General features: G+C 42.7%; 2 protein-coding genes across 2 annotated transcripts in view; both read left to right on the plus strand.

Moving 5' to 3' along the window:
- LOC134855658 (uncharacterized) overlaps nucleotides 1-19,217 on the plus strand; it is a 323,097-nt gene that overhangs the window by 281,280 nt on the left and 22,600 nt on the right. The gene's annotated exons all lie outside the window — the stretch shown is intronic.
- LOC134855335 (pyrroline-5-carboxylate reductase-like) lies at nucleotides 15,268-19,122 on the plus strand. Its single transcript, XM_063871831.1, has 3 exons — nucleotides 15,268-15,566; nucleotides 17,692-18,043; nucleotides 18,549-19,122. Exons 1-3 carry the CDS (start codon nucleotides 15,305-15,307, stop codon nucleotides 18,754-18,756), a joined length of 822 nt encoding a protein of 273 aa, XP_063727901.1. The 5' UTR covers nucleotides 15,268-15,304; the 3' UTR covers nucleotides 18,757-19,122.

Genomic DNA, 19,217 nt, shown 5'->3' on the forward strand with positions numbered 1-19,217 from the left:
CACGTCCATTTCCACAAGGAAGTCCCACAGCCTCGTCAAAGACAAGACTAGGTTTTCTGGGTCCACGTGCTGCTTCTCTGTCGCCCTCGTTACCAAGAAGCATAAGTACTTTCCCGGTATCTGCGACACCGCCGGAGGTAAGGCTGCTATGCCCCCTATCCCTGGTCTTTGCTTCCAAAGGAATTCCACGTTTTTGTATTCTCTCTTATAATCTGCCGCTAGCGCCGTCCTAAAACTCATGTCTGCGGTGATTGCTATCGCACATGTTCTGTTTGTGAGTATGAAGTCACTATCTGTTAGCACTATGTTACTTGAATATTCATTTGGTAAGTTAAAATATGACTCAACTACCCTGCCTATGTCAGGTTTTTTAGGTTCTTCGCCTGTTTCTGCTTCTAACTCTCCTGTTTCTCTTGCTATTCTCAATTTTTTTATTATCAGGTTTTCAGTGTGGGTAAGTCCTACCCCCACTCCCCGGACAAAAATATCCATCGGCGTCCCCGTCGATCGCATACCGGATATCAAGTCAAGGTTAGAAGCTGGAATGAGAAGTTGTCCTTCCTGGGCAGCCCAGGAAGGATCATCTCGTTCGGTCTTAATGTATTTCGCGCTTTCACGATCTACGTCTTGAATCGTAACGCTGGTCTTTTTAGGGTCTGACGTCATATCGTTCAGCCATTCTAAGACACGCAGGTTCGTCAGGTCTTGTTCATTTGACTGCTGTTGCTCATCGTCGAATTCTACCTCGGGTTTCGACCAGTCGTCAACCCACTCATCGTTGTGATCATCGACTATGTCAATGTCTTGTGACACAGTTATTTCTTCTAAACCCACTACTTCCTCAACTATTTTCTTTAGATCTATCCTATCCACTACAAAGTCGTCACCGTAAGGATTGTATTTCTTTCTTGGTCTCGTCCCGTCCTTCTGACGAGTCTGCATCGTGAACGGAAGGTCCGGTTCGAAGTTCTTGGGAACCTCTGTCTGTTCGGGATCCTGCCAATCTTCCTCTGCGTAGGGTAAGGTTTCATCGTCCGCTTCGATCTGTTCGTTTGGATCCAGGTCCAATGGTGTATCCGTACCTTCCTCTACGACTTCGTTTCCATCGTTCTTCTCCCTGGTGCCTTTTTCATTGACCTCACAAGCAGGATCCATCATTAGATAATCCCCTTCCTCCATGTCTGCAGGTATACACCAGTCTTCTGTCGATGGATTGTGTGGCTTGATGTTCTCGTAGTGGGCGGCTCGGCCAGTACTCAGTCTATAAAAGCGTCCCTCCTGGTGCACCTCCGTAATCATGAAGGGTCCCCTCCATTTCTTTAGAAGTTTCTTTGTCCCTTTCGGTGGTATAACGTTCTGAAATACCCATACATAGTCTCCCACCGAGTAAGCTTTTGCGCCAGCTGCTTTCTTGTCGAATCTTTTCCTTTGCCTTGCCTGTGCTTGCTGAGTATTTCGTCTGCACAGATCGTTCAACTCCTGTTGACGTCTGATCACATCCCTTACGTAAACCTGTGGAGATGTTTTCTTTCCCTCATACACTGGGTAGAAGAATGTCAAGGGTAAAGACTTCTCGTGTCCCGTCAGCATCATGTGTGGACTGACTCCAGTGGTGGAGTGTTGCGTGCTATTATAAGCTCCCATCACCTGTGGAAGGTATCTGTCCCAATCGGTCATGTACCTGGAACAATATACCCTCAGCATCGACACTAACGTCCTATTCTGTCTTTCCACTAGGCCATTCGTTTGAGGGTGGTATGTCGTGGAGTGAGCCTGAGCGACTTGTGACCGTCTCATAAGCTCTTTCGTAAGCTCGCCTACGAAAGCCGTTCCATTGTCCGATTGAAACCTCATTGGACAACCATGTCTTGCTATCCACGTATTGATCAGGTGGTCGCATGTCTCTTCCGCCGAGGCAGTTATGCAGGGCACGGCCTCTGCATACTTCGTGAAGTGATCTATCATGACCAAGACTTGGTTGTAACCGCTGTCTGTCATGCATATCTTCTGGTGATCTATCTGCACCACCTCGTTGAATTCAGACGACTCAATCGATTGTAAAGGAAACCGCAACTTCCTAGGATCCTTGACCTGTTGGCATGACAGACATGCTGTCACCCATTTCTCGCATGGCTTTTTCATCCCAGGCCACTCAAAGCGCTTCAGGATCCTCTGATATACTTTGTCGATCCCCTGATGGCCCATTTGATCATGTGACCTGAATAATAATTCTGTCTGATAGAGTTGCGGTAACACTATCGCGTTATACTTGTATAGGACTCTGTCTTCCTCCCTTCTTTTGCAAGCCACAATCCCGTCCTTGTTCAAATTTAACCTCCCTTCCTTTTGCATGAAGTATTGTCTCAGGATCCTATAGCTGTCTTCTTCCAGGTCACCTTTGTCAGGTGCACCGTTTTCTATCCACCTTTTTAGGTTGCTTGTCATGCGATCATTTCTCTGCGCCCTTAGAAGGTCCGAGAGTCTGTATCTCGCCTTCAAGTACGTCTTCATGACTCTTATCTGACTATTCAGCTCGTTGGGCTTATGTGTGTCTTCTTCCATCTTAACGCACCAAATCTTCGCCAACGGTTGTGTTTCTTGCTGAAACGGTTGATGATCAGTCCTGACTGCCTCTTTCTGTGGCAATAAGCTTATCGAGCGTTTCGATACCGCTATTGTCTCCAAGTCATCCGCTGCGTTGTCAAAGACACTTTCGCTTGGTATTAGGTAGCGATCACTGTCAGGATCCTGGTACACTTCTCTGTCCAGGTCCCTTGCCCGAGTTTCCACTAGTAGCGTGTGTATCGCTAGTTCTGACAGTTCTGATCCCGAGGTCCAATTCCTGTCGGAATAGGTATCCATTCCTGAGTTTCGGGAATCATCATCCGTCGAAGGTGTTGTGCTGGAGACTGCACGCTCCTCCAGATCATGTCTGTATTTCCTTCGCATCCATCTGAACTCCCCGGACAAAACCTTGATCTCTAGGTCCTGTTTCTCAACAGGAATTTTCTCGTCTATCTCGGACTCCCCGGACGAATTCACTTGTCCCGGGTGTTGATCTTGTGATCGCTGGTTTTTCTCCTTATCCTTCTCCCCGGACAAATAGTCTTGCAGCCGATTTTTTTCTACAACTTCACCCTCTTTATCCCGGTCTACAAAGGTGACAGTTTTCTTTTGCTTGCCGCTCTCCTATCCTTTCTGTCCGTAATAAGTACTGGTTAAAATCTCCTGGGGTATTGAGGATACTAGTTGCTGAACTATTGTCCTACAATCCCTTTCGTTCTCTTCGTGCTGTCATCTGGACGGCATGATCTTCACCTTCTCACTGACTGTTAGCGATGCCATTGCTGCTGTCCACTCGGGGTCATCTCTGGTCACTTCTCTTTCTAACAATCCACCCAGCATCCGCATTACTTGTGGTGTGACTTGCACCGTTTTATCCAATAATGAGAGGCTATTTATATTCATGCGAGAGAGTTCTTGCTGGACCAGGTTCGAGCGCAGCAACAAATCCAAGGGGACCGGGTCCTCCTTGGACAAGATCTTTAACTCGGCTGCTTTCTCTACAGGTAGCTCAGGGTGCCCTGGAATTGGATGTCCTGATTTATCCAACCATCTCGTTAAGGGAAGCGCTTCATAAGTTTCTTTGTCCAGAAACGAGAATCCCTCCTTTATTTCCGCCTGATTGGCCTGCTTCTGCTCCAATCTTTCATAGAACTCAGTTTTCTTGCTGAGGCTGTCAGCATTCTGGTGTTTATCACGCATCCTATGTTCGATTATCATGTGGTAGCCATCCAGTCTTACTATCCATCTACCAATATAACTCTGATCCATCGAGTAGGTCTTCAACCAGGATAACGCTCTGTTGTCCACGCGTAACTTGAAGGGAGCGCTCCCCAAGTATGCACGGTACTTCTCCACGAAGGTGACTACTGCAAACATTTCTGCTTTTGGTGCGCCATATTTCATCTCTGTGTCACTCAAGACTTTGCTGCCGTATGCAATGGGACGGAGAACTGTTCTTCCGTTCCATTCTTGCTCTTGATGCAATATTCCTGAGATGGCCACCACCGATGCGTCTGTGTCAAGAACATACATGCCCTTTTCTGTAGGCATGCCCAGCACTGGCGCTTCGCACAGTTCCCGCTTTATGTTCTCGAAAGCAACTTGTGCCTCATCGTTCCATTCGAACTTCTTCCCTTTGTTGCGCATCAGCTTCTGCATCGGATACACCTTGTCCGCATATCCTTTAATGAATTCACGGTAGTAATTGGCAAACCCCAGGAAGCTCATTAGCTGTGTGTCCGTCCTCGGAACCTTCCATGTCAGCACAGCCTCTACTGCTTCTGGATCTGGCCTCACACCATGCCTGTCCACCATTCTTCCCAGGTATTTGATCGAATCCCTAAGGATTTCACATTTCGATGGTTTGCATTTCAAGCCTGCTCTTTTCATACATCTGAAGACCTCATCGAGCCGATCAATGTGATCCTCCAGGGTCGGTGTCGCAATGACTACATCATCCACGTAGCACATCAAGAGATTCCCGTACTTTTTGGTCACTCCTGTCAAAGCCTGAGCCATCAGCCTTTGAAAAGTTGCTGTTGCATTGCACAAGCCGAAGCCCAAGGGCATCCTCTTCCACTGGTACAACCCCAATTCGCACGCGAAACCGGTTTTTTCCCTATCCTTTTTCCGCAAAGGAACCTGCCAGAAGGCAGAGCCTAAGTCCAATGTGGTGAAGAACTTGGCATCACCAAGTTTAGATAGGCTCTCGTCTATTCGCGGTATCGGGTACGCATCTTGAATCGTTACCGCGTTCAAGTAACGAAAGTCGCAACAAAATCTAAGCTGCCCCCCTTTCTTTTTCGCCATGACTACCCCGCAAGCCCACGGCGATTTCGAGGGTTCTATCATGTCGTATTCAAGCAACATTTCTATTTCCGCTCGGCACGCTTCCGATTTATGTGGCGTCATTCGCCTTGCGCCTTCCCTATGGGGAACGGCGCCCTCTTCTAGTTCGATTTCGTGTTCGACGAAATTACAGCAACCGATGTCCGCCTTATGTTTTGAAAATACTTCGGCGTTCCGATTTAGGAGGTCCCGCAATTTTTCGAAATCTCCCTCACCTATTTTTCCTTTTAAATGTTCTATCTCTGGCAAAACCGGTTTGTCAGAATCTAGTTCATATGACGAGGGGCGTTCCGGAAAATTCGAGCAGCTTGATAAGCCGTCGTCCGTTTCGGACTTCATTGAAAACAATTTATGAATAGATTTTAATTCATTAATTCTCTTTAAGATTTTATCTTTATTTGCATGATAAGAACAGTCTTTCACACTATATTTCTTCAAGTTTTCTGTCTCCTCATAGTCGGTCCTCATCGGCAAGGCGTAGCCAAGCTTCTTTCCACGCTGGATTGAAACCGTGGTGTCCAGTGTGTTCAACAACACACTGACACACAGTCCGTTTCGCGTTACCGAGAAGCTCCGGCCTAAAATCACCAAACTCTGACTATTTGGATTCGGTACTAAGCAAACCTGTTTACTATCACTCAACGAATTTAGATTTCTCATTCTAAAAATTGCTACTACAGCTTGTCCTGGTTGTAATTTTACTTTTCTATCCAAAAAAACTGGTACTTTATTTTCGTCTGTTATTATCCTATTAATTGGTCTCTTAACATACTTTCGGTCCGGGTTTCTAATCCGTATCAGACCGTTGTTCAAATCAATCATCACGTCAAAATTCCTGACAAAATCTCTGCCCAAGATGAATTGGTCCTCATCGTCCAGATTCTCTACCACCAGGAAGCTCATCCAAAGATCCCGTCCTCCCATGTGGAGGACCGTTATTGGTGTTCTTCCGGCTACGTAGATAGCTCCTCGATTGGCTGCAGCCAGTCGGAGATTCGTTGGAATCAGATCTTCCCGCGTGAAGCCCATTCTTTCCCAAGTTTTTATCGGCATCCCACTCACTACCGCTCCTGTGTCCAGAAGCCCTGTGACTCCGATTTTTGTTCCGTTGGTGTCGAGCAGGTGTGCTGTCACATCTGCTTCATATCCAATGTGTACCGCGTCTTGTTCCATCATGGCGTCATGGCCTATCCTGCGGACTTTGAGTTCCTCTTCTCCCAAATAGATCTGCCCTATTTGGTCATCATCTGTTGTTACATAAGTCCTGGTGTAGATGCTGATCCCATCCACGTTCAGCATCACTTGATACGGCCCATAGACTTCTAGGTAGCGTCCATGAAGTTTCTTCATGCAAGGGCCACCCGTCGTTAGTAGTGCCCTCACAGCCCTCGACTCGGTGCGTGGCTCCATCTGCCTCAGATAGTCTGCATATGTGTCCAAATGCATCAAAGTGAACTCAGACGGTTCACTCAGATTTCTGATTACCTGATGCCCTGCCACCGAGATTATCGACTGTATTTTACTTCCTTGCGGTGCCATACCGAACCTCTGACCAGAGATAACATTAAGTTTCATGCTCAAGCTGCTTGGTGCTTTTGCCTCTTCAACTTCCGTTGCTTCGAAGGCGTTCAGTTGCTCCTGTAATTTTTCATTCTCCAGCTCGAGTTTCACCTTTTGTTCAATCTCTTTCGTCACTAGTTCCTGCTGTACTCTATTTATAGCATCCCTCGCAGCTGCCCTATAATCGATTTTGAAGTCATCGGCCGCAGTTGCTGGTTCCGGTTCACGTGCTTCCTCTGTTACCGCTTGCATCTTCTTTGCCACCAGCTCTTGAGGTTTATCCTTTCTGCGTGCCTCCGCTTCACTCAAAAGTCGAGCCTTGCTGGATTTCACTCCTGACAAAGCTTCTTCATGTCTTGGATGCTTGATGTCTGCCACTGCATCCCAGAATTGCGGACAATCTGATATAAAATGACCTTCCAAGTTGCAAAAGAAGCACCTCGGGCCGAACTTCGCAATTACTCCTCTCATGAAATCCTCATGGTCCAACTCTGCTTCATCTTCGTCCTCGAGGCTAAAGCCTATTGCTTTCATGCCTTGTTTGTAAGTTGGGCATGCTGACACATGATGGTCTGTTGAACTGCAATTAGCACACGAACGTCTCTTGTCCATATCATCCCTCGGTTTGTACCAATTGTTCCCTTGGTTTGCTGGTCCGTTGTTAAAATTTCCATAATTGTTCTTGTAATATCCAGATCTCGAAGGAGGTTTCAACAAAAGATACTCTTTTGATTTGAGCCTCAACTCCTCCGGTGTTGGCGCATTAGTTGATAGTGGTGTGTAATGCGTTGCTAGCATCGTACGAAGTTCATCATTTTTCACACCATCGATGAATTTTGAGGCTACGGCCAGGTTCATCCTTCGGTTTGACTCATCCGGTTGGCTGCGTCTTCTCAGCATTTCCAAATCATCGAGAAACTTGTCTATTGTTTCATCTTCTCGTTGCCTCCGTTTCTCGAAGCGCATCATCGCCTGGTGCCCCTGCACCCCTGATCCGAAACGGTTTAACAAGATTTCGAAGATTTTCTCAGCAGTGTCACGTTGATACTGTTTCTTGGCCATGACACAGTTCAGGGCTGTCCCTTCTAAGTTGCTGGTGAGCGCGCTGCATTCCTGTCTCTCCGACAAGTCCTCTTCCTCGAAATGCAGCTTCATTACCTCTATCCAGGTATCAATACAGCCATCAGATTCGTCTTCGTAGCATCTTGGTTTCTTAAAGACTCTTCTGGACTTCTCACTGCGTTCATTGGTTCTTGATAACCTCGTCAGGAATGTCTCTAAAGACCTGTTCAGGGGTTCAAATGCTGTGGCCATTGCCGTAGCATCCCTTGAGTGTCCCGCTTGAGTGTCCTCACACCTTATCGAAGGCTCTGTGTGCGGTGCATCCCTGCAATCCGAATCACCATGAGCGTTTCCCGCTTGGCCCATATGACTCCTCCTCGGGCTTGTATGCCCCATGTTGCCAGAATCGCTTTTCCCAGTCGCATGTGTGCTTTGCGTTGGTCGTTCGTTCGAGGTTTGTCTGTTCCCCGTTGAACTTGCTCTACTGTTCGGGCCCCATGCTGTATTACCCCTTGTGGCATAGCCTGATGAACTGCCCCTGCCTCTAGTGGATCCTCGTCTTCCTCCTTTGATGTTCATTGAAGTTCACCCTCGGTTCCCTGCTGGGACCTCCCGAGTTCGGCTCTCCTTCTTTTGGTCCACTCTTGCTGCTTAGTAGCCCGTCCAACCTATCCATGATAGCCTGAGTTCGCCTCTCCATCATCGCGTCTATCTTTGTGTCAAGAGACCCAAGAGACTGCTCTTGCTGAATTCTTAATTTCTCCATGTCGGCTCTTAAGCGTAACTCCCTCTGTTCCGCCTCTCTTGTCATTCGCGACAAGTTCCTCATCATATGTTCGTCCGTTCTTTCTTTCAAGCGTTTTTCGCTTCTGCCAACTTCTTGTCTGTTGCGGTTTATTTCTTCCCGCAGACTTTCTCTTTCAATGTGAACTGCTCTTTCTAGTTCACTCATCCGTATCGACATCTGTTCATTTTGTTCTCCTAAACTGCCCACTATGTTGTTTAAGGCTTCCTCTAGTGCTGCCCCGTTATCCACGAGTGGCGTCACTAGTGGCGGTGTAACCCTGTCGGTCCCAGGTAACTTCGTGCTTGTCGAGGTCCGGGCCTTGACTCTCTGCTTCAATGTCTTTTCATTATTTATTTCAGGATCCATTAACGCATTGCCGAGCCCTCTGGATCTACTCTCTTCAGGTTGTGGCTCTGAACTTGTCCTAATCGCGAAGTCCTTTGACTGGCCCGGTGTGTTTGCCTCCTTGCTTATCGTTGTCACTACACCAATTTTGTCCATGGTTCCAGTCTCTCTTCCGACGTGTGCCTCACTCTCCTGGATCGAACTATTGAGGCTGACTTGAGATCCAAAGTCCCCTTGCTCTTCTTCATCTTCCCCATCCTCCTGGGACTCACCGTCGTTTCCTGCTCCTCCTCCCATGCTGAATGGAAAGAAGTTTCCTAAGGTGTTCTTCATTCTTTCTGAGAACGATGACGACGTTGTTTGCTTCCCAGTTCCGCTTGCCATCATAGTGTTGTCTGTCGGAGATCTTCTAGTTGTCGCTACTTCAGTTGAGATGTCGGACAGTTCCGACATCTCTTCCCGATCCAATGTCCCGGTGGAAGTGGCAAAATCGTGGCCTTGTTCTACCGGAGTAGATTCACTCGCCAGCCTTCTGCCTCTCCCTTCCAGTCCATTTACTCCCTGGTTGTCGTTCATGGTATGGTCCGTATTGACCTCCACTTCTAATAGTTCTCTTCGCTCTTCTGAGGTCTTCTGACTTCTCGTTTCAACCATTATGCCTGAAACCGTCCCCCTTTTGTCAGACCGGGATCGCTTGATCCAATCCACAAAAGGATCGGTCATCGTTTTTCTTTGCTTTTCAGGTATGAATTTCCTAGAGCTATTACCTCGTTTTGGTATCCTTGACTTGTCTAAACTCATTCTCTATTTGTCACTTTCCTATGCCTACTCTTGACTCAATTGCTAGAGACCTTATAGTTTTATTAACTATAATAATGACACAACACAATAAATTTCACCATATTCTATTAAATAGTGACCACGAATCCCTATATGTTGTCAGAGTACAGTTTGTATAAAATTTATTCACACTAACCGATTATCGGTCCAAAGATCTGGAAACCAGCACAATATGATGTTATCAGTCAATTTAAAAGATAGTGTATTCACTACCCAATCAAGCACAGTTTACGTTGATTTAAAATCAAAAACAAAAATGTATATTGACACAATATGAATATATATATAAAAAAACGTATGTGTCTTGTACTCTTACTCGGTCCCAGTACAATAGTCGAACCTGTCTTTTAAAGAAAAAGCTTTCCCTGCTTGGTGCTGCACCAAACAGACAAAACTTTGAAGGCAGTAATTTTCTCAAGTGGGCGTCTATTGCACCCACCGAGTACTGTTTTACCTATCTGCCTTCGGACTGCCCGAGCTAGACTTACTAAAATCCTCAGGGCAGTCACTTTTCCCAAAAACGTATTATGTTTCAATCCACACCAATGAGTCACGCTCTTTTTAATTTAGACTTAGTGTCGCGAATATCCGAGTTCGGACCTGTTTTGTATTAGTCTGGTTCTTTTTGAAAGGCAAGTTACCAGTGCAGTCACTGATACCTAGCCTGTGTATTAATAACCTAATACCTCTCGCTTTTTAGTCTTTCTTTCGTTTACCTAAGTCCTTAATAAAATAATACCACTCCGGATTGGCACAAATAGGACCCTTCCGGACTGTCAGAATATAGACCCCTCCGGATTGGGACCCCTCCGAGTTAGTTAATAGTAGACCCCTCCGGATTTGGACCCCTCCGAATTAGCAACTATAAGACCCCTCCGGATTCGGACCCCTCCGGTTTTGTGGAAAGTAGACCCCTCCGGATTCGGAGCCCTTAGCTCTGTCAAAGTAGCTTTTCGTAGTTTTCTTAATTTCAGCTTATACCCCTCCGGATACGTTCTGCGTTGCTTTTATGCTGTTTGAATTAACTGGGAAGGGTATAGGGTCCTTTCCTAGACCCCTCCGGATTGAAGTTAAGGCACTTATTTGACAATTCACACTAACGGTGAAGGGTCTTATCACTTGCCTAATTTCGACTCTATTATGGTTGTCTTGTGCCTTCAGCCCTCCCCTTTTGTCTAGAACTGTCCTAAATTACTTAGTTCAATCGCTATCAACTTTTGGTAGGGGTATAAGGGTTTTTCAGAAAAATTTATAAAACGTGAAGGGTGTACCCCTCCGGATTTGTGTAATTTGCTAAAAACAATCTCAAAAAATTTTCTCGCTCGCTTTTTCGAGTAATTCTCTTTCCTACTAGTAAGCTCAGCTAATCTCTGATCTATTGGTACCAAGATCAACTCGATATGCTCTGTAGTTCCAAAGTTATTGACCAAAACGTCTTTTTTCCAAACTCAAAAATTTTCTCTCTTATAGGTTCCGCCTAACTTTTTCCGCAAATCTGGTCCTTTCGACCTAAAAATTATTGATCTGAGCTCAGAAGGCCTATACTCTTCTAGTTCAATGCAAAAGACCCGATCTAAAACGCTTTTGTAGAAAAAATTTGCGAAAAACTATGCTACCTGGACCCCTCCGGATTGATGAATCCACCAAATCAAACACGTTATGTTCGATTTCTCTGCAACCCGGAAGGCTTTCGGGTAGCGGGTTTTAAAACTCGTAGATTCACTAGTGGACGTTGTCCGAACAACTATTTTTACTGTCCTAACTCAAAGACTTCAAAAAAATTTCTGATTTTATAGTGTTTCTTGCTATCAAAAAATGGGAAAATTTGGTTTTTGGTACCAAACTAGTTCCAACCACTTCCGAACTAAAGTTAACCGGTTCTACTTATTACAGTAGTGCAGTTACGATGTAACACACTAACTTAGCGCTTTTTTCCGTTTGAAAAAATATCGATATCTCAAAAATCGCGACTTGTGGGGGGATCAAAATATCGCTATTTTGATCCTAAAAACCGGTCTGTTTTCGTTGTTTTTCACTGAAAAACGATATAAGACTATTAATATAGGCTATATAGGTAATAATATTAGTAATACTATACCCCTCCGGGTTTGTTTATTATCCGAATTAAGGTGCTTAACTCGGATATTCGCAGTTCGGTGAAGGGTCACTACAGTGCAGCACTGTCGAGCCCCCCACAGATTACTATCTTACTTTTTGTACCAAAAGGGATACAAAACTTGTTAACGATACCCAACAGTCGATTGTTGTTGTCGTTGAGCCCCTCCTTGTTGCTCCTTGTACTGCTTGCCGGATCGGTCTTCACCCAGGACCCTTCCGAATTGAGCGCAAATCAGCTGACCCTTCCGGATTGAGCGCAATTTATCATTAACGTGCTTAAATGCTCAAATAACCCTACAGTACAAGCCTCACAAACGGGCCACAAAAATGATCGTAACGATCCTGACTGATATAAATGCCTGTAACAACAATATATCTATCAACAACAAAGGGGGGGGGGTTGAATCACATCTTGTCTGGGGGATGATTTCTACTGATTTTTTACTTTTTTACTGTTTTTGGTTTTTTCGGTTATTTTTTTTTTGATTTTTGTTTTTCTTGGGTACTATACTATTTTTTGTTTGGTTTTACTTATATCTTTAAGTGTTTTTGGTCACCAACCACTCAGGGGACGAGGAGACGGCCGATCCCCCCACCCTTCCTGGTTCGTGAATTTTCGGTCTTAACTAGGTTAAAAAACTATTCACGGCAATCCGGAAGGCCTCCGCGTTCCGAACTACCCTTCCGCCCCGGCGGCTTAGGCCTATTAAGGACGTTAATGTGAGCATCCGCTCGGCGCGGAGTGCTCGTTAACGGTTCCGCCGGTCATGATGTTATAAAAGAATAACACCCAGGAGCGCCATAAAAACATACATGTAACATTCGCCCGGAAGATACATATCGACGGATAACAAAACTAAGTCTTAAGACGACTGGCTAGCGTCTAAACAGAGCTTTGCATGTTTTTCACCGTCTCTGCCAAGCCAGTACTTTCCGGTGGTCTTTTTTAACATCGGGTCGACAAAAACGTTACTGTTCTCCGGCTTCGACCAGAACGCTCAAATTAACTGAATTACATGCAAAAATAGTGAGCTCATGGCTGGGTCTCAGTATCCCCAGACCACGAGGTCACTCCTAAAAACAGGGCTACTACTTATTATATTACTATTGTTTTTGTTCAGTAGATAAAAATCATCATCTCCATCGAAGATGGATCAACCCTTTCCCCCCAACTCTTAGCACCTCATCCTTGTCAAAACTAATCCAAATATCAATTAAATTCAAGTCAGGACATGACAGGATGCTAAAAGTTCATATGAGTCAATAAAAGTTTTCCGTCCCGAGACCCTTCCGGATTCTTGAATCCGGTGAATCAAGCTCCTTAAGTTCGATTTCACGACAACACGGAAGGCTGGTTTCTTACGCTTCACCGTTGTTCACAATAGTTGCAACTCGGAACGATCTCTGTAATTCGTTGTCGTTTTCTTCAATTTCGACTTCTTCAATTTCGATCAAGTTGTTCTCGTCAGCGCAACTAATGTTGTTGTTGTTTTTTCTCTCTCGTTTTTTTTGTTAAAATGGCCGTTTCAGCATTTCTCAGAAATGTGACGTCATCATTCGAATTTTTGAAATTTTAAAATACTAGAATATTCCAGCCTTCACCGTTTGGCTAAATGTTCCAATAACGCCCCTAGTTCTTAAAAACCACCAATCCGGAAGGCTTACTGCTAAAATTCCGAATTCTGCAGAAATTGCATTTTTCACATTCTGGTCGAATGTCACAGAGATGATGATTTTTATCTACTGAGCAAAAACAATATTAATATAATAAATAGTAGTTGCCCTGTTTTTAGGAGTGTGTTCGTGGTCTGGGGACACTGAGACCCAGCCATGAGCTCACTGTTTTGCATATGATTAAGTTAATTTGAGCGTTATGGTCGAAGCCGGAGAGCAGTAACGTTTTTGTGGACCCAATGTTAGGAAATACACCAAAAGAACTGGCTTTGGCAGAGACGGTGAAAAGCATGTAGAGCTGTGTTTAGACGCTAGCCAGTTGTTTTAGAACCTAGCTTTAATTTCCGGCGATATGTATTTCCGGGCGAATGTTACACTCCTAATTGACCTCTCCGCTTTCGTCCAATTCAATGATTAACACCACTAATCGTTTAAAGCATCAAATTCTCTCACTGAACTGTTCCAGAAGATAATTCGTTTTTTTTTCTGACATGCATTTCAGGCTATTCTGGTCGAATGTCATAATCTCAGCCAAGCTCAGAAGGTACAGAAGAAGGATTTTGGCTCTGGAAGGATCTTGGTTCTAGAAGGATCTTTAATAAGCTCTGGAAGCATTGAAATCGACTTGATTTAGTCATAAAATTTTGGCGTTGTTTTTATATAGTGTTGGTACGGCCCTATCCAATCTGTTCACATACCGTCGCATGACGGAAGGGTCCGTTTTAATTGACATTTAAAAAAAAAGTACTCAGTAGTCATTGCATAATATAATCAGAAGGTCAAAAGTATTATAGTTACCGAGGATCCAGAGCGACGCGTCTAGTTAGTGGTATGAAAAATCTATCCTATTACGAACGCCTTAAAGAACTGAATCTATCATCGCTGGAATACAGAAGGAAAAGAGGGACAATGATAGAAATGTATAAAATCTGCTATGGTTTGTATGATAGGAATGCCACTGCGGGACTATTCGAGCGGAATGATAGGGATTCTAGAGGTAACGCATGTAAAGTAGTAGTACGTAAAGCAAATCTAGAAATGCGAAAAAATTTCTTCACGATTAGAGCACCTTTCGACTGGAACAATCTGCCACAGGAAGCAGTGCAAAGCAAGACCATCGACGAATTCAAGTGGAAACTGGACAAACATTGGAAAGCGATTGGAATTGACATGTACGAATTCGAACGGAGATAGGAAAAAAACATTTGAAATGACCACAAGAGGCACTGCCTAATGGTCATAAAAACTTGACTTGACTTGACTAGGAGTCCCTTCATCACATTATCCAGTCGAAATCTTCGGAATTTTCTAGATATGGAAGAGTAAAGTATTATGTGGATAGATCATTTAGAACTTAAATTAAAATGGGCCCTTCCGTCATGCGACGGTACGTGCACAGGTTGGATAGGGCCGGTTGCACAGGGTGGATAGAAGTAAAGATAAAAGTTTTTTCCCCGTCATTGCATTAGTATAGTAAGTGTATAGTTAATATTAGCTACAATAGTAGTTGCACCACTAGATTATTAGTTGCAAGTTAATATTAGTTGCTCCACTATATTCGCCAGACAAGAAACTCATTCCACAGGGGCGTACTTGAAGACTTGTCTATAGATTACCGTATAGCGCGCTCGACAAACATCAAACATATCACATCCCTATTTTATTATAGTAAATTACAAAAGTAAGTGTCTTCACATCGAGAAAACAGTCTGGGATCAATGTTATATTCGAAACGTTTTCGAGTTACTAGCTCAACATCAGCAAACAACATCTGAAAAATGTGCAAACTTAATATTACATAGGAAGCAAAACGCATTGTCTTCACATCTCTTTAATAAGCTCAGCACAACAATTGTGCTAAGGGTTTTTGACTGGATGAAATGAAAGACTTAAGAATTATCTTCGCTTACCATGATAATTTCTGACCATCTATTTTATATGCTGCAAGTCTGGTAGCCTTATGGTTAGCGTCTGTCTACCTACTTAATTATTTTTCAGTCTGTCATGGCAGAAAGCCTGCTAGATATCGGTTTCGTTGGTGCTGGTGAGATGGCTTGTGCAATGGTAGCTGGAATAGTTTCAAAGCTGAACCCGAAATCAATCATGGCTTCGTCTCCAACGGGTGCTACAAAATTAGATCGATACGGCGCTGTTTGCTCGAAATCAAACTCTGAAATTTTCAAGAATTGTAAAATTGTGGTGATAGCATGCAAACCGACACAAGTGCCGGATATTCTGAAAGAGTGGAAAGACTCAGTCAAAAAAGGTAAACTGCATACGCAATCCTAGGCTTTTCATTTTCCATTTGAGTTATTTACACTTGAAAAAGTAATCTTGTAATCGGGAACTAGATTTTTTACCCGTAAACAACTTTTCTTATTCACATTCAACTTGCTTTGTTATTCAATCTTAGCAACTTGTAGGATCCTTCGCACTTGCCATTGAGGTAACGCCGTCACTTTTTTACCCTAGGGTCAGGGGTTCGAATCCCGGCCGGAACTTATGTTTTAATGTATTTTTTCATTATTGTTTTTTTATCCGGTAAAAATTGATTTTCAAAGTTTCGTTTATCTGCTCAACTTTGATCGGCTGAGTTGCCACATCACGGATTTTTCTTGTGCTGTAAGCAAGTATAATGTTAGATGCAAGTGTTGTTCATTTTAGTTTCATGTGGGTTATTTTTATAAAATCGAATTTTTCTGCTCAACTGGTTTCCGCTTCGTAAGTTTTGTTCCGTTGCGAATTTCAAGTTCAAATGTTTTGCTTGGCATGTTTGACTAGAATTTTTGTTTGATAAAAACAGCTATTATTAAATGTATGGGATGGGTTTTTGGTTTGTTTGATAGGAGATAAGGAAATTTTGAGACAAGGAAATTTCTGAATTATTGACCGTTTTTTATGGTTTTTTTTTTAATTGTTTCAAAAATTAATTTCCCGAATCTGAGATTGAGTTCAGTAGAGATAACAGGTAGCGGGAAGCTTCCCATTCCCAGAATCAGCGGTAACTCACAATTTTTTAAAAGAGGTATCGCCCACGGAAAAGTCAAAATTTTTGATTTTTTGACCGTTTTTATAAAACTTTGATTGCGTCAGGATTTTATAATTTTCTGAATTTACTGTTCTATATTTCTATATGTTTGTCTTGTATCATGATTGGTGCGAAGCTCGGCTTTTTTCTTGGAAGCTAATTTTGGAAGCATCAAATGGGCGCATAGTCAAATCACCAGTGTTGGAAGCTGCATTGTTCCCCGCGAGTGCATGAGAACGAAGATGTCATCGAAACGAACATGTCATTGAAATTTTTGAGAACGAAAATTTCATTGAAATTTTTGAACGAAAATGTCATTGAAACTTTGAAAAGTTTTTTTTTTTTCAAAGAGTAACCTCTCATATCTCAGTTTTTCCGTTCATATCAGCGGGTTTTTGGAAGCTTTTTTGATACGCGACTGCCTAAATTCCTTTGACACAAAAATTTATGGCACTCGGAAAAGTCTAAATTTTGATTTGTTGGCCGTTTTTTGAAACTTAGAAAGTTCTCGAGAATTTCTTCTCATATCTAAGTTTTTGGGTTCAATCGGAATTACAGTTTGCGTGAATCTCCTTGGACATTTTGAACTATGGAAGACATTTTGCTCAATTGATTCAAAGATTTAACTTCATTAGTTTACTTAGGTCTCTCGAAAGCCTTCGATATAATCAAAATCAGTAACACTTTGCTGATGCGGAAAATCCTTTCGCTAAATCTAGAGAAACCTTTCTAGGAAGTCCTGGCCATTTTTTAACGGATAGGTCTTAATCGGGGGATAGAATAGCGCTCTATCAGATGGTTCAGTTTCGGGCCCTCGTTGTTATTGATTTACCTGGCTCAAAACCTTTTGAAAAAGAAAATGATTTTGATTGGACTCAAACAACTTGGAGTTGAAGTATTCCAAATCATTTACAGTTTGAAGCTTAAAAGATGTGTCTCAGCACATATTTTACATGACTCAGATATTTTCCCAAAATTTTTTAAGAAACCTCTTCTTCGTCAGAATCGGGTCAAGGACCTTGGTGTGTGTATACTTGGAACCTCAAGTTGTCATAGCATACCTCGAGCTAATTCGCAAAATCTGGAGGTTTTCTTTTCTAGTACGCCGTACTGCTTACTTTGGTGCATATACATATAGCATTTACATAGCATATACATCCTTGCGAACTTCGGTGGTCGAAACAAAAAGTCGAAAAAATCATCCCGTTCCACTTTTATAATTTTTTGGGGGCGATGTTTTATTTAATTTAGCCTTGGTTTTTCAAAGTTTTATGTCATCAAAATTATTATTTTTCGCATTTCGGTGTTTCTTTGTTTGCTATGTTCGAGCTACCCTGTCCTTATTATTTCTTTTGTAGTTTAGATTCAATCAAAGCATCGGGAGTTGTATCGATATGTGCCGGAGTCAAATTGAGTCAGTTGGAGGAACTAAATTGTCCAGTAATCCGAATAATGCCCAACTTAGGGGTCCGAGTCGGCGCTGGAACCCTTCCATACTGCACTTCTGCAAACTGCACTGAAGATTTTGAAAAATCAGTTATGTCTATTTTTGAACCTCTCGGTTTAGCTGTAAAAGTACCGGAGAAGTTTTTCAATGCGGCTCAAGGTATCAGTGGGTGTGGACCTGCGTTCATAGCTCTCTTTATTGAGTCTTTGGTGGATGCAGGTGTTCGAGAGGGATTGACTCGAGATGTGGCTTGGAGACTAGCTTGTCAAACAGGAATCAGTCTCACTTTATACTCGCCTCGCGTTCATGTGCGTAACTTCTAAACTCTGTGTTGCATCTAGGCTTTTTGGGAGGGTTTTGTTCGAAAATCAAATTTATTTTGCGGTGGACCAATTCGATTTCTTTTACTTTTTCCGAATTTCAAGGACTCTCCATGAATCCGTTTTTTTTTGTGAATTTTTCTAAATTAAATGGTATAATTAGTCAGTTTTTTTTGCAAAAAATTCAATTAACTAAATGTGGGTTTTTCTGTGAAATAAAAAATAATAATTACATGATCATCTGAGGTTTTGAGAACTGAAACTAGACATTATTTTTTCATTTAATCTTGTTCAGAATCAGAACCTGATGTTTTGTTCAGCATATAACTGCTAAACTAGATCAAAAACAAAGTTTTCTAGTTAAACTAGATCAAGATATACAAAAAGAAAGTTTGCAAACGACTCAAGAGTGAATCGGTTGTTTGTGTGAGTTTAAAGTCAAACTGATACCATAACAGTTTACGGCACTGGGAAGCTCATGTTGGAAACAAACACTTCGCCTTCCGATTTGAAGTACAAAGTTTGCTCGCCTGGAGGAGTATCAATTGCAGGTGTCGTATCACTAGAGAAAACTGGATTCAGATCCTCTGTAATTGAGGCTCATCGAGCTACAATTGAGAAAACGAAGGAAATGGAGAGAGCTGCACAAGGAATGAACTGAAATCGGGACGAGATTCAAATTTTGGATTTGAGATGTGATCTGTCTTTATAAGTCATGTTATAAAAGTATTTAATTTTTTTTGAGATATACAGCTCAAAAAGGTATAAACATTATTTGTTTCCCGTTTTTAAATATTTTCTACAGATCAGATTGAAATAACACGAGTTAACATGATTGTGAAAACTGAAAAGTCAAAAAAATTGTATATGTGTCATCTTCTTTTGGGCTGACTAAAAATTGTGACACTTATTATGGTTGTGAACTTTTAATTAAGGTTGTGTTGAATTGAAGGGATACCAAATGCATTTTATGTTAAACGAAGCGGTTGTAATTTTGAAAAGCATGAAAAAATAAGTTTTTGATTTACTTGGACGAAATCGAAGCAACATGAATTTAAAACCAACATGGCACAAATGGTCGTCTAATTAAACAAGCAGAGCTAGTTCTATTTTTCATAACTG

The sequence above is a fragment of the Symsagittifera roscoffensis genome, chromosome 10, assembly GCF_963678635.1.
Source record: "Symsagittifera roscoffensis chromosome 10, txSymRosc1.1, whole genome shotgun sequence".
Classification (NCBI taxonomy): domain Eukaryota; kingdom Metazoa; phylum Xenacoelomorpha; order Acoela; family Convolutidae; genus Symsagittifera; species Symsagittifera roscoffensis.

What these genes read in the sequence shown, in the direction of transcription:
- LOC134855335 (XM_063871831.1), top strand. Translation starts at nt 15,305, where the DNA reads ATGGCAGAAAGCCTGCTAGATATCGGTTTCGTTGGTGCTGGTGAGATG. An exon ending in GAAAGACTCAGTCAAAAAAG is followed by an intron (nt 15,567 to 17,691) that starts GTAAACTGCATA and finishes TTTGTAGTTTAG; the next exon opens with ATTCAATCAAAGCATCGGGA. An exon ending in GCTTGGAGACTAGCTTGTCA is followed by an intron (nt 18,044 to 18,548) that starts AACAGGAATCAG and finishes AACTGATACCAT; the next exon opens with AACAGTTTACGGCACTGGGA.